Raw genomic sequence first — 25479 nt, forward strand, 5'->3', positions numbered from 1 at the left:
TGGGAACAGACATCTATTCCTGCCATCTTTTCACTTGTGTGGACGTTTTCCTTTTAAGAAACTTGGAGGAAGGATATACTGTATTGACGGCAGAGCCTATGGTATATGGATATTTCTAAGTGGAGGGAATAAATTATTAGCAGACTCACGATGATAATTACAACATTTAGCCTATTGCGGTTTTGGGTACTAATTTCCGCTCCTGCCGTGGCTGCCTTTGTCGCAGGGACTGTCCGGGGCCGCTCGGGGGGACCGGAGCCGAGAGCTGCGGCAGCCGCCGCTAACAGCAGGGGGAGTGGGGAAACGCTCTGGGAATGAGGACAAACTCAAATCACTGATTAGCCGGATCCCCTCGAATGTCACTGGCTGTCTGGCCAGTTCCATGCTAATTTATTAGTCTTCTAATCGATCTCGAACGTGTTACAAAGGCTTTCCCTACAATGTTTCTGCTTTCTCTTTTAGATCCAGCGACTGATTTCTTTGTATTTGAAGTTGCTTAAGGTCTCTCAGTAGCTTCTGTGGGCTTTGTTTCCTTGCACACCCCTCTCTCTTAAGCTCATAATTATCAAAACCACATGACAATTCCAACTGTAACTCTGATTTCTGGATGCCTCCCTCCATAAATAGACTGTTTTTACACTGAAAAATGCTATTTGGTGATAATGTTGAACATACACAGTGGTGAACAGCTCTGATCAGGCCAGTTTCCACCAGCTACCCCTCATGAAGATTTCATTTATGTTAGAAAACGTTTTGTAGTAGTCAGAGGGAAACAAGATTAACAAAGCACACATGAACATCGGCATGCACATATTCACTTAAAAAATCAAATTTCCTATTTTCATTCCTGTGGGATTATTACACCTCTTACTGCTGAAGTGACTGTCTTTTAAAAGTGTTCCAATTTGCCCTAGCACTTAGTTAATGGTTTCTGTGATGGATGAGATTTTTACTCCAATTTTTCTGGCAACACAGTGAAGCACTGTGCAGAGATAATGTCAAAGGCAAATAAATGGGACACAGAGAGGCTGTTGGAACCAGCTCCATGCTAACAGTGAGCACAGTCAATTAAAATATGCTGTGAACTGCTAACACTAACGATCTTACAAATAGTAAATTGCAAGAGAACCTTATTTTATCGACAAATGCCCTTCCTAATTCCACAGTCCTCACATCCTAAAGCTGCTGCATTTCCCTGAAATTTCCCATTTTCCCCACTGAATCTTAGAAGTTACTATTGCGCCATCTTCCTATCTCTTACAGAATCAGCATGTTAGAGCTTTCTGCCTTGGTTCTGGACTTTCTGGTGATGTGACTCAGTGCTCTGTGAGATTACTTCAGTACTTCTGAGATGGAGAAAGGATCTCTTTTAGTTCTTCTTACCATCTGATAATCCAGTGACTTCTCTGAGCTCCCCTTCCCCTCTTAGATTCTGCTCAAAATTCAGGTAGTTCTTCTAGCATCTTCTGCCAGCTTTAACACTCAGTTCAATTTTGCTTTGGTTTCTAAGAAGGCTTGAGCAAGCTTGGGGGAGGCTGGTAAATACTCTCCCTCCCTTTAAAAGAATCCAAAACCAAACAAAAACCCAAACCAAACCCAACCCCCCATTTATTTAAACAACTGCATGTGGGTAATGAGAAGGAATCTTGATCATGTGAGCGGCGAGTGGGTGACACACGGGTGTCTATCTCCTTTGTCAGACATCAGAAGGGGTCGGATGAGGAGAAATATGCATTTACTATAAATTCTAGCACGCTTTTGGTTGTCAGCTCTGATGAGTGGAGAATTAGCACACTAGAGAAGTGCTAAGCTCATACCATTTGATTGCGCAACAGTTCCTTTCGCTTCAGTGCGATTGCTGCTGTCTTTGTGAGCAGGCTTGTTCCTGACCGGGGGAATGAGGAATTCTTCCAAGTCCAAGGGCTGGAGCAGGTGAAGAAAGCGTAGATAATATGAGGCAGCCGGTAAGAACACGGTGGTGCTGCACGACCTCCCTTGGCCTTGCCTTCCTGCCACAAATGTATTTTCACAGCGAAGCACTGAAGACATTACTTTTGCTTTATGTATGAGGATGGGAATGAAGGTGACAGAAATGTTTACCAGTGTCAAGGGAGATCACAAGGTGTGGAGAGGGAACAGAAGGGGAGCTGGAGGTCGGGAGCCAAGCGAGACGGCAGGGGAGCATTTCCCTTCTGCCTCAGGTGGGAGCTATCACCCGCTAACTGCACGGCTTTAAACAGCTCAGCCCTACCCTCCCCTTCCTCCTCTCTTCTCAGCGTCTCTCTCGGGAGGCATAGAAGCCCTGGGACGCCCGAAGACTCAAAATACTCTTCAGGATCATTTTATTTCATGCGCGTTTCTTTCGCTTTCCGGCTCTCCAGGTAGGCTCGGCCGTGCCTGCAGTATCGCTCGGCATGTGCTGTCTCTGATACTCCGGCTCACGCTCCGGAGCCCTGCGGGCTGAGGCGCGGCCGGGGCGGGTTGGGCTGGGCCGAGCCCCGTACGCAGGGCCGGGGCGGGGGCCGCAGGCACCCGGCCACGAATGAGCCCGGCACAACAAAGCCGCGGGCCCCACCGAGGGGCCGCGCTCGCAGGGCTGCGGGGGAGGGACCGTCAGGGACGGGGGCCGCCCTCAGCCCCCGCCCGGCCCCGGAGGTGCTTGGAGGGGCGCCTGCCGGGCGGTCCCGGCGGGAGCCACGGGGCCCGGAGGCAGAGCCGGGCTTCCTGCACGCCCCCTTTGTGTGGAGCGCGGAGCGGGCGGGGCCGGGCCGTTCATTTCCGCGCGGCCGGGCCCGGCGGGAGAGCGGCGGGGCGGCTCGGCACAAGGGCACGCCCGGCGGGCACGCCTGGCGCTCCGGCCGAGCTGACGCGGGGAGGAGGCTCCGGCAGCGCTGCCGTGTCCATGGACTAGCCGAGGCAGCCGAGGGACCTACGCCGACCGCCGCCTCACCCTCCGCCCAGCTCGGCGAAACTTAGCGAGCAGGCGCCTGCCCCGGTGAGTGCCGCCCGCCCTCCGCCCCGGGGTCGCGCCGTCCGGAGTGCCCCTTGCTCTCCCCGTCTTGGAAGGCCGGCGTTTGTGCCCCTCTCCCCGGAGCAGTGCGCGCCCTGCAGCATCCCCGGGGCCGGCGGGCCGGGCGGGAGCAGCCCCTGCCTGCTGCCGGAGCCTCCTGGCGGTGCGGGCTGTGGCGAGCCCCTGCCATTGTCCTTCCCATTAAAGGAAGCCCGAGAGGCCGGGTGAGGCTTCCTCTGGGAGTTCGCGCTAGCGTGTCTCGCTGAGGTGCCACGCGGGAGAAAAATAGTAATAATAACAAAAATTAAAATAACAGAAAAAGGCCTTTCGGAGTGCTGCAGCCAGAGTTCGCCTACTCCCTTCTCTGCCGTCGCCTCGGCGGCTGCCGACCCCTGCCCTAAGCCCCCGGTGTTTAGAGGGAGACACGGCCCAGTGGGCGTAAGGACTGAGGCCCGTAACTTAATTTTTAAAATCTTTTAACTTAATTTGGCTGTCGGCTGTGGTAGCGATCGACTTCTCTGCCCCCCCTTTCAGCCTTCTGTCGTAACAGGCCCGGCCGTGGAGCGCGGGGTACCAGAGGTGATGCTCCGTGGTCAGTTCCGTTTTGGCTCTTGCTTTATGTTCCGTGCTCTATGTAGATTTAGCGTTTTGAGACATTTTGAATTTACAAAAAAAACAAACAAACAAACAAAAAAACCTCACGAAGAAACCTATCCCATGCTGTAAAAGGAGCTACCTGTTTGGGTGGTTTTTCCTTTCTTTAGTGGATCTTCCAGGGAGGTGGTGGTGGAGGTGTGAAGGATGTTTTAAAATAACAGGCAGAACAAAATTCTTCCCGCACTGCTTTTTAGTTTGGTTGGGTTTTTGTTTGTTTGTTACAGTGACATAAGCCTTGTGACCTAGAACTCTGGATGAAATGGAAGGAGAGCAGTTCCTAGAGAATGAAAGCACAGGGTGTGTCTTGTTCCTAAGTGCTCTCTGGTGAGATGATCCATCTCTCTTCTGGCTGTCTCCAGCAGGGAGTAAAGCATCAGTCCTGAGACATTTTATACTCACAATAAATGTGTGAAGCTTTTGGTGTGGAAGGTTGAGGTGCTAGCAGCATCTGCTTGACTGAAGAATTGTGTGCAGAGAGAAGGGATCAGGTGGGAATTCAAGTCTGGTCACTGGTGTGAAGTGAGAATGAGCTGTGGTGGAAAGTGCTTTGCAACTTTGGATTTGGATTGTGTGTTTGGGTTTTTTAGAGGAATTCAGGACACTTGTGTTTGTAGAATGGTGTTCTTTATCCTTTGGTTGATGACACTGGAAGAAAGCACTTTTAGGGTTTGACCTATATCCTTTTAGCTCTGTTCTTGGAGGATGGAATATAGTGTTGTTGCCTGTCCTTAAAAGGTTGTCTTGTTCAAAACTATAATGCCACTGAAACAGGAATTTTTAGAATAGCTTTCCAAGAGTTTGTAAGTGTGTTTATATTGAAAAAAAACAATGTAAGTTACAAGTAAAAACAAGTAAGTTTCACAGTTGGCATTTTGTTTTATGCTTGTTGATCTTGTTCCTAGGTGTACTTGCTGAAGGTGCAGTCTGGGTCTAAATCACGATCATGGAAAGCTGATTTTCTGGGTGGTGTGTGCTCTGTGTGATTATTTTTTTTTTTAGTATAAGTTGATCCAGTTAGCTTCCTTTTTAGCTCCCTTTGTGTTGTAGCATTATCTCCGGTCCCTGAATCAGGAGAAAACCCATTTAAGTCTTGTTCTTTTTTTCTGGGCACAGGCTTTGTGTGACATTTAGTGCATTGTAGACAAACTTTCCCGTTTAAAGCCTCTTTCCTGTCCTTCCTCCTCCTTGTGGGGAGCAGAGGGTGGCAGAAAAGAAGGAAACAGTGTGATCTTTTGTGTCTGTGCAGAGCCCTCGCATGGGTATCATACCTCACAGCACTGCAAGGGGGTGTGTTCTGGGCTGCCTTTTACTGGTGTTAGGCCTTGTAATACTTAATGAAAGGACCATAAAAAGCCCTTGCTCTGAGCCCTAAGATGCTGTTTAATTGGGATACTTTCCTTGATATTGAAGGCATAACTTTTTGTTCCTGGGTGTAGCAAGAAAATTGTTGACATGGTGTCTTGTGAATCTGGTTATATCTGGATGATGAATGGGTTTATTGTATGTTTCTAATGAATAACTGAGAAATATTGGATTGTTTTGAGGCTGACCTCTGATTTTCTTAGAGGGTTTTTTTATTTAGTTTATAAAGCTTTATTGGGTGGCTACTAATGTGCCATTACCTGTAAATGGGTGTTTGGAAAAAAGAGGAATTTTTCTGCTGACAAACTGCTACAATTGATTCTCTTAGTCTGTCAGGTTTCTCATTGTGAATTAGCTGTGGCACAGTGAGCACTGATAAGTGTGAATAAATTAAACGCTTGTTTTGATGTCCCTGTGTTAGTTCAGAATTCTCATTGGGGTGTGTGTGAGGGGAAGTGGAGTTCACAGAATGATTGTCAAAACTGTTCCACAGATCCTCCCTTTATTCTTTTGCTTTTACGAAAAATTTGACCTGGGTGGGGTATGGAAAAAATGTGTGGATTTTGGGCACACTTGTGAGCTCTCTGTGCCATGTTGCTTTGCATTGTGGCTTCCTGTGTCAAAACTTCCTGTTTTTTGGTAGAACAGACTCTCACACTTTGCCACCTGTGGTACATTTCTAACGTTAAGAGAGCTGCACTTCACAAAATCCATGAACGTGTTGTGGTTTGCATCTTGCTTCAAGCTGAAGTCGCTCAGACAAAGTAAATTAGACCCTCCAACAGTAAATGGTGCAGGCTGTTACTAAAGGGGAATTAAGCAGAAGTTATTTCTAGATGCAGAGGTTATATTCTAGATCCAAAGAATGGTCATGTGTCTTCCTCTCTGGTATTGCCCCAGTCCTAAAGTCTTTGGCTCTTCCAGAGCTTTGCTGTTGGTGGCTTGGGTGGAGTTCCTGATGCTGCCTTCAGCCCCTGGCACAGTTTGGACAGGAGCAGGATCCTTCTCTTGAATTCTTTTGCTCATGCTCAGTCAAAAGTATCTCATGAAGGTTAAGAACAACGTCAGAGATAGTCAGACTAAAGCTTATCAAGGTTAGGTATGTGTGGGTTTTAAGGAGTAACAGTTTGGCTCTTCCCAAGAATACGGGAATCTGAATTTTGATTCCGCAATCTAAAAAGAAGGGGAAGGGCTGAAATGTCTAAGCTCTGATGACTTAATTTTAAATGTGCAATTTAACTACTTAACTATAGCTGAATGTCATATTTGAACTTCTTTTTGTGTTGTAAAACAACTTTATTCTGGATGAAATCTGCTTTCAGATGGTCAGCTGAAAAATCATTGTTGGGAAATTCTTCTATTTTGGGGAATGTCACAGGTGAGGATAATAGCAAAGTGCAGGTGTTGAGGATCACCTGCAAAAGTAGTGATCCTTAAAAATTGACTGCATAAGAGATTGTGATGTTTGTAGTTGAAACAGCTGCCATGAATGGCCAGGCTTTTGCTAAACTTTTTTGACCAATCTGACATAACTCTTGGAACTGAAGCCCTCAGATAGAAGAATCACTCTGCTTGGTTATTCACATGTGAATTCTGTTATCACTTGTGCAGAAAACCTTTAACAAGTGAAAATAAAATATGCTGGCCTCAATAGGAACTGTATCCAAACCCAGGGCTCTTAACTGGGTTTAAAAATAGGTATGTTTTCTTTTCTGATCCAAAGTGTGTCTCAATCCCCATTTGGCAGGGGGGAGGGATCAGCACTTGTTTTGCTCCAGTGTTTCCTGTCTTTCTTCAACTCTTTGGGAGCCAAGCAACAGTGCTTTGTCCTTTTCATTGTACCACAGCTTATGTGTGATATATGTGAGTGGAAGGATTTCTGCTCATACCTAAGATGAATGCTTTATCTGTGCTTCCTCTGAGAGCTCTTGCTGTGTCATTGTCTTTAGAAGTTCTGCAAAACCTGAAAATCTTAGGCCTGTCTTCGTTCTTAATCTGAACCTGAGTGGGAAAGGCAAGGCTGTAATAAACCCATGGCTCTGCTTCCCCTTGATCTTTGTAGTGAGCGTGGTTGAATGTTGTCTTGGTGTTGTAAAAGGGCTTCTGGAGTATTAGAAAAGAGCTTGTCTTTATTTTGTGCTCCTGGGCTAGAGAACAGGCATTTATACCAAACTGATAAAGGTCTTCCATGGGAAGAGCTGTCCTGAGACCCCCTGATGTAGTTGGGGCTCTTTGGCACTAATTGGCTCTGGCACTTGATGAGCTCGTGTGTGCATGTGAGCTTTTGGCTTTAGGGGCTGTTCTATTTTGGCATTCTCGTACTGATTCAGGCAGGTTGTTTGTCTACAACCTCAAACGTGTTCATGTGTCCCAACAGCCCTTTCCAGAAGTCTGTTTTCCTCTCTTAACAGTTTTTGTTTCCTGCTCAAAGACTAAATAATTGATACTTGAGTCTCTCTGGAAAGGAGCTTTGTCTAAATAATTGATGGACTTGAAGGTAACCAAGTCAGGTGTTTGAGTTGCTGCCCTTGCAGGATGAAGCAGAGTATTTGGAGGCAGCTGAATGCTGTCAATTTAAAAATTTTTTAAAACCTCATTTGTTCAGCTTGGCAAGTTGTGTACTCTTGCTTTGGGGCATAAAATGGGTGCTGAAATATGTTTGCTGGCGTCTAGAAACTTCTGGAATAGAAAACAAAGGGAAATAGCCTCAAGTAACTTGGATCTGAAGGGAGGCACCTGAGAGCTTGGACTTTGGTTTTTATGGGACAGCAGCCTTCTGGCTGCCAGGGTATGGAGCTGATTCTTTGGATGCATATTGCTTTTCCCTCAACAGTTTGTTATTAGATGGTGCTCAGGGAAGGACTTATGGGGGTGAAATATGCCTGCAGTGGTGGAGCTGTATCTAATAAAGGGTAACAACAGCAAAACTTTCCACCCTGCCCTGAGTAACTTCAGTTTGGCTGTGTGGTGAGCCTGTGGAGCAGGAAGGTTCATCAAAAAAGCTGTCTGACTTGAAACTAATGAAAGGCAATTAGTGAGATGACTCTTGGAAAGCAGTTGGTGAGATGGCTCTTGGAAGACATCAAGGCAGCTTCCTTTGCCAAGTGTCCTTCGTGCTGAGCTTGCAAAGGATATTTTGACTAAGTGGTCATAGCAGTGGTCTGCCCTTGCAAAACAGGAGAGGGTTCAACTCAAAGAGCCTGTGCAGCTGGGGCAAGTGAGAGGGGAAGGTGCAGTTCAGCTCTATGGTGGTGCTTTATCTGAGATGTGCTGCTTGTGTAGCCAGTCACACTGTACTGTCAGCCCATTCAGGTGGCAGTTTCCTGTGTTGTCACGTTTTTTCCATCAGGAGCTGTGTTCCTCATTTTAATGAAGGCACAGGTTAGGAAGTGTTTGTGTCCAAGCTCTGCACCTACTAATTCTGCTGGTGTTTGTAATTAGCTGTTGCAGACTGAGGTCTGTGTTGGAAGGAGCACTGACTGTGTCCCTTCACAGCCTCTGCTGCCCTGATCTCTGAATGGCACTGTGTTGTTCTTGGCATCATCCTGAGAGGTGGAAAGCCTGTTTTTCCTCCTTCCCCAGGGGCGGATGCAGAGACTTTGGACTAGACAGTCGAGGCTTTCTCACGACCTGCCAGAGCACTGGCTTTGGGGGAAGGGCTGGAGCTGTTCAAGCATGGGCTTGTCCTGAAGCAGCATTGGTTTTTGTCTTTTTAATCTTCTCCCTGTGGTGTGGTAGCATGTGCAGGGTGCTCTGCCAGCCTACTCGCTGTGGCTCCTGGGGCATTAATTGTTGCTGTGTATTTGGGCTGAGACACTGACTCTGCTGAAGTGGCTAGATTGTGAGACATTGGTGAAGGCTGCTTTGTCACATCTTTAAAATTTTCCACTGCTGCCTTAGAGGTTCATCTTCTAGCTGGGTTTTGCAAGTTTCATGAGTGTGTTTCTTTACCAGAAAGGAGGTAAGGAGATGAATTTCACAGTGGTTGAGCTGCCTACGTGGCCACAGAGAGCCATTTTCTCTTGTGGCTTGGAAGCTGGTGATTGTCGTCCCTGGCAAGTAAAATGAGCCTGTCCTGGTTGTTATGAATGCAGCTGCTGGAGGTGGAGGGCAGCAAAAGAAAGCTTTGGGGGCATTGTCCCCAAACCCCCCATGCCTTTCCCCAAAAAGTAGCGTTCCCTGGTGCCTCATTTGAAATGAGTGTTGCTCTGGTGTTGAAAGCATAGCCCTGGTAATTGAGGTGACAGAGGAGGAAAAAAAGGAGGTTTTGTGGATTGAACTCCACTTCTTGTTTCGGTGACATGGAGTCAGCATTGTTTAAACAGAATGAGTGGTGAATGTAGCTAGTATTATCCAGATATTGCAGTCATTACTTGGTGTGCTCTTTTCTGGAGATCAGATTTCAACCCTGGAATTTAAAATTTTAATTTTTTTTAAACTAAGAAATACCTTGATCTGTTTTAAACTGTTAAAATAAATATCTGTTTTATTATATGTAATAAGATGTTTTATGTAAAAAGATATGTTTATATATATAAATTTGTATATAGGAATATTCAGTGTGAAGGTTAAGAAATATGGTGTGGATGTAGACAGACTGCACATTACATCCAAAGCAAGGAGCATTTTTAAGGAAACAAACCACAAAACCCAAAGCAAATTATATGCTCATCACTTCTTTGTTGTATATTGCTATAATCAGTCTCTTGGGGTTTTTTTCTTATGAAAAGAGAAAATAAAGATATATTCTTTCAGACTGAAATATAACTGGAGACTGAACAACTGGCATTCCTGGAAGTGGCGAAAAGTCACCATATGTATAAAAGTTTAGGATGCTCTCTGAAGAGAGAGTGTGTTTGTCAGCAAAGAAAGGTGGTGGCTTCCTGTCTTTTTTTATGACATGAAATGGTATAGCAATGGGAGGGACCCATTCTGTTCTTGAAACCTTTTGGTCTGTCTGGAGCTGTGGGAAGGAGCTGACAAAGTGTATGAAATACATTCTGTTATTCTTGGATTACTAAATAGAAGTAAAAATATTCCCCAAACTGGAAGTTCTGGCTCCTCAGATAAGATATTTGCTTTGTAAGGCTCCCCAAACCTTCTGTTAGAAGGAGGAAAAAAAATCAAATTACATGCTTCTTTTAAATAAAGACTTTGACTTTTGCCTTGCAGCTGTTGATGTTACAGAGAGTTGGTATGTATCTGCTCTCATGAGAGGCAATAGAAAGCAGCTGAGAAGTTTGGGTCAGCTAAGATTTTTCTGGTTACTTGTCCTGACAGGTTTTGCAGCCTGAGGTGGATAAATTCCTGCTCAGAATGACTAACTGGCTTCTATGTGTTTCCCAATACTTGAACTTGCTGTGAAGTAAAAGGAAAGCATGACTTGTGGCTTGTTGTGTATAGTGAATAAATTGCAGCACAGGCAAGGTCCTATTCAGATGAAACTGGCCAATAGCTTTATTAAAGAAAACTTCCATAGGCACAAAATATTTCTCTAAACTTTTCTAAGTTGTTAATGAGGCATCTATTGAACCGTAGTGATAATATCTGGTGCTGCTTTCACTTAGTTTGGTGTAATCCAACTGAGTTTTAACTCCAGAGCTTTAACCAATAGGATTAGGTCAGTGAAGGCCCTACATCCTGTGCTCCTGCTTTTCTCTGCATTTCTTAAATATTAGTGAAGAGATGAGTATCTTACAAAAGGATCTGTCTCTCTTCTACTGCCCTCTCCTTATGTTTGGAAAATTGCTGTCTTTTAGATGAAGTTTACGTGTAACATTTCCTTTTCTCTCTGTTTCCTGTGCTCTCTCTTGCTTTAAGTCAAATGTGGAGTAGATGCTTTGTTTGCAGTCAGGTACTTTGAGCAGATTTTCCTTGAGCTAGGTAGGAGATCCTTGCCTTTCACTTGATACCTCTGTCAAGCACCTCTGTATGTTTAGCAGAAACCACCTCAGCTGTTCAGTTACTTGTTCAATGAATCTGAGGTCAGTGGGGCAGAACTAACATAAATGTACTGAAATTCTCTGGATAATTGAGTTGTGTCTCTCCTCAGTGTCAATAACTAAAAGTATTTGTAGTTTGAATTTACATTGTTAAGACTTTCATTGTACGGTGTTATTGACTGGCGTTCTGACTGGTTTGTATAAATGAAAATATGAACTCTTTGGAGCTTCTTCTGTTTTGCTGATTTCTTTTTAAATGTTATTAGCAGCTTTTTGTTGATGAGTAGGAATAAATACTACTTCACATGGAAGCAAGGCCAGCCAACTGCATCTTTTGTAGCTTCTGTATGAAGAACAGTGAAAAGTGAAATAGGTAGAACTGCTGTTGTCCTCTGTTACAGCTTTTGAATTGCTGTGGGAGCAGTACTGAATTCTGCTTGCCTTTTACAAGTCTTTAGTGAAGTTCTGTTGGTTTAAGAAATCAAATGGAGCTGAAAATATTCCATGAATCATAACTTGAATAGCTCCTCGAATTACAGTTGTGCAGTGTAGAGCCCATATGCCAAAGGATGGGTGATGTTAGTCAAGTGGGGAGCTCAGGAGAGGCTCTTGAAGACCATGTAGCTTATTCTTGAAAGTGTGCAGTGTCCACTTTTTCTGAGTTCTGAGCATTTACGTGGTGTTTTGGATGCAACTCAACCACACAGAAGTAGTGGCTTGGCCAAAAGCGCAGCATAAGGAGTGTGAGGTATAGAGACCTGGAGTGGAGCTCTTTTGAATTACTGCTTCCTTTATTTGGGCTTTGGAAACACTGGTGTGTGTTTCTGACAGGTTTTCCTAAGTTGTAGTTTGTGATGCAGTAATAGAATAAACCCTGGTCAGTGAAACCTGAAACCCTTCCCAGTAGGTTGGGGATTTGTTCTTCTCTGAGGGATTGTTTTTTAGTGCTTACAGTGGAGCTACTTCTGCTTGAAATATTCTTTGAGGTCTTTGAGTCTTCAGCACAGTACAAAATAAGGGTCTTAAAAGATGATGTCTTAAGAATTCTGCCCAGCTTTGGCCACTTTTTCTGTTGAGTTCTGAGATTTGTTACTTCCATTATTTTTCTGGTGAGACAGGGATAACCTATTAATGATATTTGCCTTTCATCATAAGTCTTTCAGGTTAAAAAAATACCCTTTTGTTGATTAATCCTCAGGTTTCTTCTGAGAATGAGCAAATATTTCTCTGCTCATCTGAACTCCAGCAGATCTAAATGAACTATACTTGTGTTCCTTAGGAGAAGCTAGTCTGTTCTTTTTGAGGCCCTAGTCTGAGTTTCTTGGAGACAAAATTTCAAAATGACACATGCTTGCTTGGAGCTCCTGAGTCATCAGCAGGACTGTCTGTTTCCAGGAGCAGATTAACCTGTAAGAGCATCACATCCTGTCAATTTATCTTGCTTTTTGGCTGTACCAGTTCAGCCCCTTCAGGTGAAGATTTGATGGCTGGCACCCAGATACTGTTCTGAACATTAGGACCCCTTTGATGGTCAGCTTCTCTGTAGGATGTGGAAAGAGCAATCTGTAGGTGCCTCTTGGTTGTTCCATTTTTAGAAGGTCCTAAGAATACCTCTGAATTTTTCCTGGTCAGGGATTAGGCTGCCTTTTACCTTCACAAAAACCCCAAATGATTGAGCACCTTCAAAGAATGACAGTTGTTTTTAATGGCACCATATCTTGAATGAACTGATGCTTTTTGATATATATTTGGTCCTGATGGAATGGAATTGAGTCATATCAAAACAAATCATACACCAAAGTACATCTCTTCCTGTACTTTAAAAAAAATCTTGCTCCTCAGCAAATTATTCTACATCCATTTGCTTCACCAGCTTCATACAGATGCTTTGTATTGATGAACAGTGGTGGAGAAGCCAACAGCTTGGCAAATGACTTTTTTTTTTTTTTTTCCCTCTTGCCTCAGTTGTGCCCCTGTTCCCCTCATCTTTCAGTGTGTTGGATTCAGGTGTGCTGCTGGTACAGGCTGGCACTGGAGGGGTGCTGTGTTTCCATGGGCACACTCATGGGAAAGCTTTTCCTTTCCTATCCTTGTACTCCTGCCACCTCCTGCCTGCCCCCACGCTGGCATTTGCACATGCTCTGGCACGGTGGATTGAAGGCTTAAACCTGTTTACTTCTTGGTGTGTGGTACAAGATTACAGGATTGAGCTGAAGATTTGCTAGTGGTTTGCTGTGTGGCTGCTTGCTCCTCTGAATAGGTTGATTAATGGTTGTGGGTTTTAGGTGGGGCAGGGAAGGGGATCAGGACTCAATATGGTGGCAGTATTGGCTGAACTTGGAACTTTAGTGTGACTTAGGTTTGCCTTGTAAAGTAAATGTCTCCGGAGGATTAAAATAATTTTTGGACCTAAATCTAGAAAATTACTTTGTTGCAGTTGTTCTTGACTTAACATCTTATCCATGAGGATTTCTCTGCATGTCTACATTAGATTAGTTAACAGATCACATTGTGTTTTATGAGAATTAGGAACATAGATGAGGAGTGTCACTGCTGTAGCATTTCGAAGGTAAGAGTGGAATTGTGGGTGTCAAAAAGCTTTGGGAATGGCAGTGTCCTCTTGATGAATGACTACATTTTTCCGCCTCTCACTAAAGCTGTAAACACCAGGACAAAATTATATTCTACCAAAGCAGCAAGACTCTGTATTTGATTTTTAGAAATTCCTGTTGCTGTGAGTGGGTGATAACTGTCAGCTGACACATTGTGACTTGCTTTGTCTGAAACACAGTAGAGAACGTTATTAGTCTGCGCTGCCCACATACTGCTTTAATCTTCCAAGTGTTTTTAGGATTGCCTAACCATAGCTATGCAGCCTGTGCTGTGCACAAAGTGAGTTACTGACAAGCAGATTTCTGGACTGGTTACAGATGCCTTCTGTGTTAGGAAACATGATTGCTTTTAGTATAAACACCGGGAGGGTAGCTGTGTAGTCTTGAGTGGACTGCTTCATTTGTTTGTAGTGTTAGTGGAAAAAATCACATACCTGCACTTCAGATTCATTATGCTACTCCCATACCAGCTATACTGTGTTCAGTGGTCTGTCAACAACCACCAAAAGAATTCTGATGAAGGTAAGCACAGAGCAAGCCAAATCAGCTCAAGATATGCATGTGGTATGGAAGCTAATATCTGTCTGAAGAGCTGTGTGCTGTCATAGGACAGCTTCTTGCTGGTACTGGTAATACACCCCCCATCATTCTGAGCATTTAGAAATATGTATGTTGAAAAAGCATTTTTCTTTTTCATTCTGCTAAAATACTGTGATTGGTACTGACTGGGGCATTTTAGCAGTTGTTTGAAGCATGGAGAAATGTCTTGCAAGCTGGTGGTCGAAACAGTGAGGTGGGTGGGGAGTAGTGCTTGTCAATAAGGATACTTTTAATCCTCTTATTCCTGTGAATAGTTTCAGTGAAGCTGGAGCTGAACAGTTGCATATAAGTCCAGTGCCAGGGAGGGTAACCTAACAAAAAGTAAGTCTTCAGATGTTTGTAGTTTAGGTTGTGAAGTGATGTGCTTGCCTTTTTGCCTCAGGTTATATTTTAAGCCTCTTTGTCTAGCAGAACCTCATTTTTGTGAAATTTAATGATGTGCTAGCTAAATGCAACCTGCTGCCTTCTCTTGTAGATGTAGCAGCACCAAAAGCAATGCTCCTTATGTGCATTTTGTAGTTGCTGCTCCTGTCTCTTATCAGGTTCCTGATTTCCAGAGGGAGGGGGCACAACAGTGATGGAGGCCAGTGTGTCTGCATCTGCAGAATGTATTTGCACTGGCAGCCAGTGTATTGCTGTAAAATGGGATTGCACCCTGCTCAGATTAGTGCTATTCTGTTCTTGTACCCTCTCTTTCCTCTCTTGTCCAGGCACATCAGACTGACTGACTCGGCCAAGTGTGTGCATATTGATTGTTGGCATATAAATTGCCATTTGGAGCTAGAAACTGAAATTAAGTGGGGAAAACCAGTCTTTGTTCCTTTTCCTATATCCACTCAGTTGTGGACTTAGATAAGCAAAGGGATGGTGCTTAAGCAAGAGTTCTTTGCTATGATTCATAACAGTTGTAAAGGTTCCTAAATTTTGTCTGTAACATTGGATGGGTTGCAAAGGTCAGTAACTGAATTAGAAAACTCATTTCATGTGGTACAGCTGACCAAATGGAGGAAGGTCCTTTCCAGTCACTGCCTATACTGCCATAAAGGACAATTTCCTTTGCTTTAATGAAAGTTAAATGTTTTTTGCTATAAATGGACCGTGCACATTAGAAGTTGTAAGGTGAAGGAAGAAAACCTGTTTTCAGTGTTTGGTTAAAGTTATATGGAAATCAACATCTGAACTCTAGAAATAGCAAGCTGAAGTATTAATTCACATTCTAGTCTGTACTGGATGGGATTCTCAAAGCCAACTTCTGTTTCTTCTGTAAGTGGGAGTGTTTTTATACTGAGGTGCAGATTCCTTTCTAGGAAAAGAAACTCCAAAACCAAACAACCCCAAAAAACCTAGTTTACCTTCTGATAGCTGTGGATGTGGTGCAGTTCACTTGTCCATTCCATGGTCTGGGTTTCAGACTTAACAGGATAGGCTTGGTTTTTGCACTCTGTCTGTGAATGACCAGCGTGGCACAAAATGTTTTTTTAGTTAGGAGGTGTTTGGAAATTCTGCATTCTTGTTTCCTTGATTTGCAAACCTTCCACTAACATTTACCTCAAGGAAGTGGAGGATTGAAATGCTGCTCATCAGTCTTAGGCAGCACTCAGCTGTCCAGAATGTGAGGGCTGTGCAAGTGCTTATTCCTGCTCTGAATTCACAGCTTGTTCTCAGTTTCTCTTATGCATGGCATTTCTACAGAGGTGGTTTAGTTATGATTCTCTGAACAGCTGTAGTTGTCTGAAATTCTTGAGCAAGAGTTGTGGTTGAACTTCATCTCTTTAGTGTGTGTAAGGAAGCAAACCAAACTCCACAGAGCTGAGGGTTTAAAATGGTGGGACTTTGGTTCTTGAGAATAAAACCTCTTACAGGAGATGATCTGGTAAAGGAGCACACAAATATGGAAGAGCTGGGTACAATTACCTTTTGTATTTAGCAATCCAGAGACACTGAGAGATTCCAGGTAACCACTTTGGATATCCTGCTAGCTGGATTGCTGGATGTACAATGATCAGGGTTTGTGGATAAGTCCAAGCAGCCATTTGCAGTAGTAAAATGGTTTTGAAGGAGTGAGAAGGCAGATGAGTGTTACCTTGCTTATGTTGATCTTCCTAGGCTAACTGTATAGTGACTTTCCTTTGTGGGTGTGCCTGCCCTGTTATAACATTAGGGTGCTTAAAGATAAGATTATTAAGCAACAGATACTGAAAGGTAGTGTTGGGTCAGTGGAAGTGTGAGCTGACTTTGAAAATGCCTTTTGATGGCATATGGTACAGATTACTGTGCTCTTTCTCAACAGAGCAAGAGAGACCTGGGAAGAAACATTTATTCATGAAATCTTTGCCTAATCCTGTCATTCTTTCTCTTTTGTGCAGAGGCTGTGCCATAGAAGATGCACTATTACCGATATTCTAATGCAGAAGTCAGCTGTTGGTACAAATACTTGCTCTTCAGCTACAACATTGTCTTTTGGGTGAGTACAAAATGTAGAGGCTGAAATAGCTTAGGGCATAGCTAAGTTTTATTAACTTCATTATTCTGGTCAAGAGAACAAGCTGAAATATTTGTGTGAAAGCAGGAAACTGATGTATAGTATGCCCCAGGTGTTCTGTAATTGAAGAATCTTATCCCTTATGAGAAATTATTATTGAAAATGTGAGGACTCAGTATCCATATTATCCATGTCAAATTGCTTCTCTGTTAAAAGAATCCTCTTATAATGTTTCCTTTCAGACCATCTTTGATCATTGTTGGGTGGTGTAGCTGTCAATACACTATGCAGAAGAGAAGAAAGGAGCTTCTTCAGGGATGTGTCAACAGCTGGCAGCACATGTCATGCTCTGTGGGCAGCTGAATTGTCTGATACAGTCTTGAAATACTTAGCTATGGACTAACCTGCCTGTAACATTTAGAATCGTGAGTGTGAAAAGATGCAACAGTACATGAGTGGATTTAGATGTTAATGAAGCACCTGCCTTGGAAAAGAAGGCCCTGTAAAGGTTAGAGCATAATGTTGCACCAGAAAGAGTTAAGATGTCTGTGAGGGGAAGGTCTGGAAGCAATTCAGACAAACTCAGTAGTTCCTTTTGGAACTTTCAGGTCAAATGTTAACAAGTTTGCACCTGAGGTCCTAGAGCTGCAGTCATGGAAAGGCACGAGTAGTCCTGGAAGAGTGCAGATACAGTCACTTGTCCAGTGCTAGCAGTAAAGCTGCTGATAACCACAGACCTCCTTGCTCCTGTCACCACCTTTTCTTTATAGTGCAGTGCTCTAGCATGATACTGTAGCACTAAACCACGGGGGAGTTATCCTCCTGTGGATACCTGGGCAGAAAAGATTTGCAGAAACTTCTCTTCCATTAAAGGTTGATTTGCTACAATATTGCATCGTGAAAGTGATCACTGGGCATGATACTTTCTGTGTCACAATTGAGGATGCTTTCAACAGGTCAGAAATTGTGCTTACAAGCCACCAGCTCTGCCATTCCTCTTCTTCTGTGTTGTGCAATTCCCATGTACCCGTGGTGGAGTGTGGCACAGTGAGAAGAGATGGTTATCAAACTGTTCTGGTTTTCAGAGAAATCACTTGATAACTATGTGGATGCTCTTCAGAAGTTCATGGTGGGTATGTGAGAAATCAACACTCTTGTTCATGAATATTAGGATTCCTCTAGACCTCTACGTTACTCTAGTGAGTGTCTCATGAAGTGGAGTTTGAGTGACTGTTTCTGACAATCTTTTAAACTGAAATTTTTTGTCTTTGCTGTAAGGGGAGGAAGACTGTCAAGAATTTGCCTCTGTTTTTTCACAGGAATAAATTTTATATCTTTTTTCTTCTCTGCAGTCACTACATTTTTTTTTCACTTTTTAAAAACTGTATTCTCTTGAGATGAATGATGAAGATCTAAAAATTTTTCTGTTCTTTAAAGAACAACTTTTAAAGAGATGCCAAAACATGGAGGAGAATTGATAACACAACCTGTGTGTTTCAGCTGGTCTGTTGGCTGGAGGAATTAGCTTTCTGAACAGGTACTTGTAGTCCTGGTAGCTTCCTCAACAAAAGGGTCTGATGCTTCTGTTGATGTTATCAGGCTGACCTAGTAAATGATGTGCAGCTACAGCTCTGTGGATAAGATTTTTGGCACCTTTAGTTGTAGAACAAGCTATGTAAATGTTGAAGGTAGACACCCCTATAGGCAATCCATGAATCATTTAGCTGACACAAAGATTCAGGAGCCTGTGAAATCCTGCTGGCTGGAATGACTACAGATTCACCATTGGTGAAACACTGAATTTTCTGTGTGCCTTAGAAAAACTGAAGAACTACAAAGCCGGAAAGGGAAATGTAACCATAATCCACAAGTAGCATTTAAGGAGGGAATGTTTGTTTTGATTCACTTTCTTTGGGTTGCAGGACAGGTGCTTTTGGAAACTTGTTTATGAGCATTTGTTAGTGAGCCTGGTTGCTCTAGAGGTGGATGAGGGATGGATTTAGCTGGATGTCAGAGAGCCTTTTGCCCATATAAGCTGTTAGAGCTCTCCTGTGTTGATGCACAAACCAGGTAATAGTAAATAGTTGCAGGAAGATATTTGCATTTGTTCTTCTGTCATCCTTATTAAAGGTAAATGTTGACTTTCCCATTGTAGCTCTGAAGATATCATTGACTGTATAAACTTTAAACCATGTGCTGATGTAGTAATTCCCAGAAGTTTTAGACTTTTCACTGGGTGGTTACTGCAATTTGTGTCATGCTCCAAATGCAGTTCACATAGATTGGAATTAAACAAAATATTGAACTCAAAGAGGGCAAATATGACTAATGGCAAGCTCAGTGTAATCACCCTTTAGAAATCTACATTCTTTGGAAGTCTCTTTTTTTTTTCAGGGGAGTGATTTGGAAAAAGAAAGTTCTGGCTTTTAGTTATGTGCTGCTGGCTTGTAATACCACTTCTCTATTCTTTTAAGAAAGGGAGCGGAGGCCATAGGAAGGCTCTGCCTAAGCCTGATTTTCATGTGTGATTACTTTGTTTCCATCTTGCTTTTTAGGCATGCTCACAAGACTTGGCTTGTCCAAGTACACTCTTGTTAATGAGTGGTGATAAGGCAGTGCTGCAGCCATTAAGATAGCCCTGCAGAGAGCAAGATAAGAAGGCTGGACCTTTTTGTGTTTAAAAGCTTTTTTTTTTTTTTTTGGTCAAATCACTTCATTTGTCATGGTGCAATTTAAAGACTGCAACAATGCCAAGTGGAGAGCTTGGTTTTGGCACCTTTCTGTTCTGAGTCGTTCTGCAATGGAGTGAGCTCTTCTGTGAGAGCTCTGGTGCTTGCTGCTGTGCCTCCAGTGGAAAGGGTGTTTTTTGGGGTAGATTTGCACCTTGTGGGGCCGTGGCTGGTTCAGTGAATTCTCACATTTCCCACATGAAGGATTGCATGTGTGCTCTGCCAAAGCCTTTTATGTTGCATATGAGCTCACTGTCTCTCACATGAATTGAGAGGGGAGGGTAAAATAGCTTTTAGCTACAATCACCTGGGTTTGTCTTCTATAGGTCAGTAGTTGTGTGTGACTCTTAAGTGTTTTTGGAGGCAAAACCAGAACTTGTCACTCATCCTGTAGGAGATTTAAGAAAGGGAATGGAGGCCCTGCACATGGTGATGAAGGTAAAAAATTCTCTTCAGTTCTGGAAAAGAATTGAGTTTATCTCTTGGAAAAATAAGAGAACACCCAGGTTAGCATAAGATTAGCTTGGCTTTTCCATCATATCTTGTTTTCCAGGAACTTCTGTAACAGCCATGCTGTGCCAGGAAGAGGAGAGAATGCAGCACCAGGTGGTTTCCTGACCCTGAGAGGAAGAGTCTCTGAAGAGTAAGGGATAGGAAGGAAGGGGCTGCAGGCTGCTGATTGCTCTAGCGTGGGTGGAGCTGCAGTGTAAAACAGGATTATCCAGGGAGTGGGAAATGTGAGAATACACAAAAACTGCATGCAATTCCTATTGCTGCTGATCAGACCTAGGGACACACTGACCCACAATCACTTTGTGTTGCTAGCTTTGTCTTGCAAGAGCTGCCTACATCTGAGAAACAGATTAGCCCTGCTTTCTCAGTTGGTAGTGTGATTCTGGCAGCAGTCATAGGAATCATAGGAATTCAAAGTGTGATTGGGAATGGATAAATGGGTGATGCTTAAAAGTGGTAATTTGGGCACAGTGTCACTGAGTTGACATCAGTATTGTACATCAGAGCAGTGCCTACAGTTTGATGCACTATGTTTAAAAAGTGGATTTATCAGTTCTAAAGCAGGAAATAAGCAAATGCTGGTAAATAGTGTTTCAGTTTCTGGGCACAATTGAGCTGCTTTGTGTATGTTTCCATCTAACTTTTCATGGAGTAAATGGCTTGAAGGGCTCTGCAGTGCAGCAGTGAATTGGGAAATCCAGTTTGTTCTTGTTTACATGTTGTTCAGATTCTGGTGAAAGGCAAATTGCATAATGCTGTGCTTTTTGAAATAGCTGACTAGCCTGCTCTCATCCTGGGAACACTTTTGGTTGTCCTTGCTTCTTCTCAGCTGCCTGTTGTCCCATTCCTCAGCCATTTAGCTCAGTGAGCTGGAGGAGGTTAAAGCTTGGCTTTTAGTTTAGGCAGGATCAGTTCCCTGGTCTGCCTTGCAGACATCCTTTGGGTGCCTCTGTGCAGGTGTGTTAGAGAGGGGATTTTCCTGGGGCTGATTCTCTGTAGAGCTCTGGGCATGCTCAATCACACCCACTTCTGAGCTAGTTTGATCAGCATGGTGTGCTTGTACAGTGGTTTTCAGTGAGATACTTTAAAGTACCTTGCACACAGTCTTTGAAGCAAAATGATTTAATTTCATTTCACTACTATTTTATGTTGTTGCAGATTGGTTGTTTTGGTTATTGCACCTGTCAATGTAGTGGCTGATGGCTTTGTTTCTTCTGCAAGTACCCCATACTTTACTGGATTTTTGCAAAATAATTTTGTAATGTATCTGGCTTGGTTGCTTCTAGTGATATTTTTGAATTGCTTGTCTTAGCTGAATTAAGTTTTAGATTTATCCGCATTGTTTTAATGAGACTAAGTTTATTTTTCTTCTGATAAACTCTATTTTACTTGTAGCTAGTTTGCACAGATGCTTATGGAAATAAATTTGCAAAAGTAGTATATTTTCTTGAAACTGAATGTTTTATAAAAGCATGAGCAAAGTTCATGTTCAAAGGTGAGAATAATGCATGCTAGTGAAAAATCTACTTAATCAAAAATTCGTTAAAATTTAATTAAGAAGGTAATTATAATGGAAGGCAGACAGTCTGAAGAGGTCACCCTATTTATAAATTCAATAGCACAATATTAGTATTCTAGTACCCTTAATTTGTATACAGAGAGTGGAATATGTCTTCGCAGTTATTTTTTTCCACCTTGTGTTCTGTAGAAAAAATTTCCAAAGATCCAGCTGTCTGTGTAATTTACCTTGATTACTGCAAATTATACCAGCTGTCTTCATCTGTCTCCCAGCATTCCTGGAGCATTTGGAGTGAAAAGGATGAAGGATGCATCAATTATATGCACTGTGCAACTTAATGACATACACATTTGATTACTGACTATTTTCCCTGCCTTTTTTTTGATCTGAAGATCACTGGGTTAAGATCTAGGGTTAATTTGGGTCAATATTCTGTTTACATTGATGTGGTTTTAAATAGTATTTTTCAAGTTACATTTTGATCCAAATGATCACTTTAGATGCTCTTAGCTGATTCAGAGTCCAAGGTGAGTACTCTATTGTGTACAATTGTGCTATTGCTTCTGGCAATTTATTTAGTACTGCTTTGTTCAGTTCTAGCTCCATGTGTCAGTGGTGGTTTTGGTTGCTTAATCCAGATTATGGCATATAATAATTCCTGCATAGACAGGAAGATTGAGAGGTCATTTTAGTTTGATTATTGAAATTGGATGTTAAAAACAAGTTGCCTGAGCATTGAAGAAAGAGAATAAAATATTAGAACAAGGAACTTCTTTTGAGTGACTGTAATTCAGGAGTATTTATTATTCAAACATACGAATTAGTGGAGGGTTTGTTATAAATTAGATTTTATACTTATGGAAAGTAAGCAAATGGACCATTAATCCAGCTTGATTCAGATGGGCTTAAACAAAATAAGGATTCAAATACAAATGGTATCTAATCAGAGAAGAGGCTAATACAGAGAGCCTTGGCACTGAGAAGTCACAAGGAGCAAGCGTGGCTACTGTCATAGCCATAATATTGGTACTATTAAGTGACTAAATAGGGAATAACTTCAAAATGCATTAAATATTCTGACATCTTCATTAGTGGGCAGGCAGACACTTTCTAGCAAATCACTGGAACAAGGATAACTCCCACTTGCATGGTGCTCTGTGGGGCTGTCTGTTAAGTATCTCTTCTTCTTGAATAATGTGCTTTTTGAGTTATCATGAAGAATCAAAATACTTTTTAAAAAGTAATTTATAAAATGCATAAATGTTGTGGAATAAATGCCCTTCAAATAATTTTTGTAAGAGATGGACTCTTTTTGTAAGAGATGGACTCCCATTACTGTTGTCTCAAATGACAGGCAGTATTTGTTTTATTTGAGCAATAGTGCTACTAGGTAAGTTTTTTGATAATGTGGTTGATTATTACATCTAATTATATATTTTTTTTAATTTTAGCTAGCTGGAGTGGCCTTCCTTGCAGCTGGTCTGTGGGCATGGAGTGAAAAGGTAAGGATAAGAGATGGCTGGTCTTATTTCAGTGGCTGCCTCCTCCTGCTCCAGTAAAACTACTTCCTCAGGAAGCAGCAGAAGTTAAATGTAGCATCTGTACTCAGGAGCGTGTTCAAATAATCTAAACTGATTTTAGTTGGAATTTACTTCTTGTCCCTGATCAACAAATCTGTATTTCTCTACTCACCTCCTTTTATTACAAACAAATATTTGGGAGGGGTATGAGCTGTCTTTATATGTTGAATAGCACCACTAAATCTAAATGTGCATCTTCTAAATACTTCAGAAAGATGCTCCCAGTCTGTTGGCCATCTGTTGTCCACTCTCTTCCCCAAGGAGTGCTTAAGTGATTGTTTCCATGTAGAGGAGCAACACTGGGGAACATGGTGTAGCTGAATAATTCTTATTTTTAGCAAAGGTTTCTTGTAACTAAGAAACTTCCTCAGCTGAAGGAAGTTACATGCACATGTGCTCAGAGTTCTCCTGTTACAAGGGAACAGAATGATACAGGTATGGAAATTAATGGTTCCTCCACTGAGTGGCTGTAAAAGTAAGGGTTTAATGAAGTCAAGCACTAGGAGAAAGTGACCATTACTAGAGTCACTGATCTGCATCTCAGGCAGGTGTGGAGGGCAGGTGCCCTCTCTGTTCAGTTGTGTCACAAACTAGTAAGACTTCAATTACCATCATGTGTTCACTTTTCCTTAATTGGAGTGGTTCCATACAGCAGCTGTCCACATGCACAGAGGTTCTGAGTCCTCTGCTTTTTGGAAGTGAGTTTTATGGTACTTTTAATTCTGAGGTATTTATTCTCCTCCTCCCTGCTCCCCATGTGCTTGCACACATTCTCATAACTAGGTTAGTGCTGTCATTGCTATATGAAAATCTATCTTGACACGCAAATACATTTGCCTCCTATTTTGTTGTTACAAAAGAATTTTGTTTCCAACCCTTAAAGGAGAATGTTAAACTTGCCTTGAGTTTGTTCTGTAATGTTCATTCTTCTGGTTTTTTTATAGAAGCACATATGATCTGTGTGGCTGGAGACTAATATCTCCATTTGCCAAATTGGCTTTATGGTACACTGAAGTGACTAAAAGGCAAAGGCAGACTCTTTCTGTCTTTCTTTTTTGAACTTTTCCTGAGTTCTTTCTGTTCTCTGTGCTATCTTGCAAATAAATGCTTCAAAGCCTTTCCTGTGCTTTTGAACTTCTGAATGGTTCATGAAATCTGTTAGTTATTTTTGTCAGTTGTTCTGTGCTGTTTTCAGTCTTTCAGAGCAGTGCCATTCTTCAGCCAATCGTGCCTGTATTTCACAGATAAGCATCTCGGTGAACAATAGATGGGAAGTAAGAGAAAAACTTTGCAGAAACTGAGCTGCAGTGGTAAACCCAAAGATAAACTACAGGTGGTGGAAGAGTTCTAAACATCCTGTCTCTTACCACAACATGGAGTACATTAGGTCCATTTCATTTCTATGATTTTGTCTTTGTTCTTTGTGCATTAGAAGTACAGATTAATTCCTCAGCAGTCTTTTTCTCTGGCTCCAAATCCTGTGCTTCTCTTTTGGCTGGTAATATATTGAAATGAGACTGCTGGTTTGTGAGAAGTGTTGAAAATACTACAGGGAAAAATGTTGCCATTGTGACTTCTCTTATTTGGTTAAGATCCAATCTCTCTAACTGGTCTATCTAATTGGCCTATCCTTATGATTTTGTAACTGACTTTGGTTATTCTGAGCAGTCACATAAAAGTTAACTTGCATAAAATTTTAAGAGTCAATATCTGTCCAACAACAGATACTGCAAAAGTCACAAAGAGTGAATTATTGTCAAGTGTTGATAGAAACAAGGTGAATAACATTGAGCCCTCTTATCAGCAAAACAGTTTTGCTTAGAATGGTTTCAAGGAGGACACAAAGGAAGATCTGGGAAACTAAAGGCTGGCCAGCCTCACTTCATTCCAGCAAGTTAGTGGCTAATAACAAATGGAGAGGGTACAGGCAGTTTTCAAATCAAGACTGTTGCTTAGAGAGACTTCAGGGGCATGGACAAAGAAGTCACTGTTCTGTGTGACTGAAAGGAAGACTTGAAGTGTGAGTTTTGTTACAGAATGTCTGACACTGAGTACAGGTATCAGGCTGCTCTCCTGTGCACCTGAGGAAATCTGTGTTGTAAAGGGCAGCCTGTTTGTACCAGTGCAGATGGCACAGGCAGGAGTGTCTTTAGCAAAATGGGTATGGTGGGATTAGAGTGTTCTGAATTAATTCCATTGTTTCCTTCCTTCAGGATTTTTGACTTAACATCATTTCTTAAACAAAATCCCCATAACCCTCTTTAAAAAGAGCATGTTGTAAACATTAAGTGTGAATGTGAAGAAAGTGTTGTGGACCAGTGACCTCTGAGGCTGAATAATAAAGCCAGTTCCTGCCTACTTCTATTTGTAACATGCTTTGATCAGACTAAATTGTCTTCCAAAAAATGTTGCTTGAGCAAGTGAGATTGTGTGAAAACAAAAAGCTTGAGTTTGGTTGTGGGAAGGAGATGGC

General features: G+C 42.4%; 1 protein-coding gene across 3 annotated transcripts in view; it reads left to right on the plus strand.

The window, feature by feature from the left end:
* Positions 1 to 1942: 1942 nt before the first annotated feature.
* Positions 1943 to 25479, plus strand: part of TSPAN14 (tetraspanin 14) — a 34371-nt gene continuing 10834 nt past the window's right edge. Inside the window, exons 1-3 of one of the 3 annotated variants that reach the window (XM_077183306.1) lie at positions 1943 to 1964; positions 16550 to 16647; positions 22878 to 22928. In XM_077183306.1, the coding sequence (XP_077039421.1) occupies positions 16567 to 16647; positions 22878 to 22928 (132 nt within the window). In that variant the 5' untranslated portion in view covers positions 1943 to 1964; positions 16550 to 16566. Of the gene's footprint in view, positions 1965 to 2212; positions 2382 to 2645; positions 2996 to 16549; positions 16648 to 22877; positions 22929 to 25479 lie in introns of those variants that run through there. The other 2 variants (XM_077183305.1, XM_054637558.2) reach the window with 2 other exon arrangements.

Source organism: Agelaius phoeniceus, chromosome 9 (assembly GCF_051311805.1).
Source record: "Agelaius phoeniceus isolate bAgePho1 chromosome 9, bAgePho1.hap1, whole genome shotgun sequence".
Lineage (NCBI taxonomy): Eukaryota > Metazoa > Chordata > Aves > Passeriformes > Icteridae > Agelaius > Agelaius phoeniceus.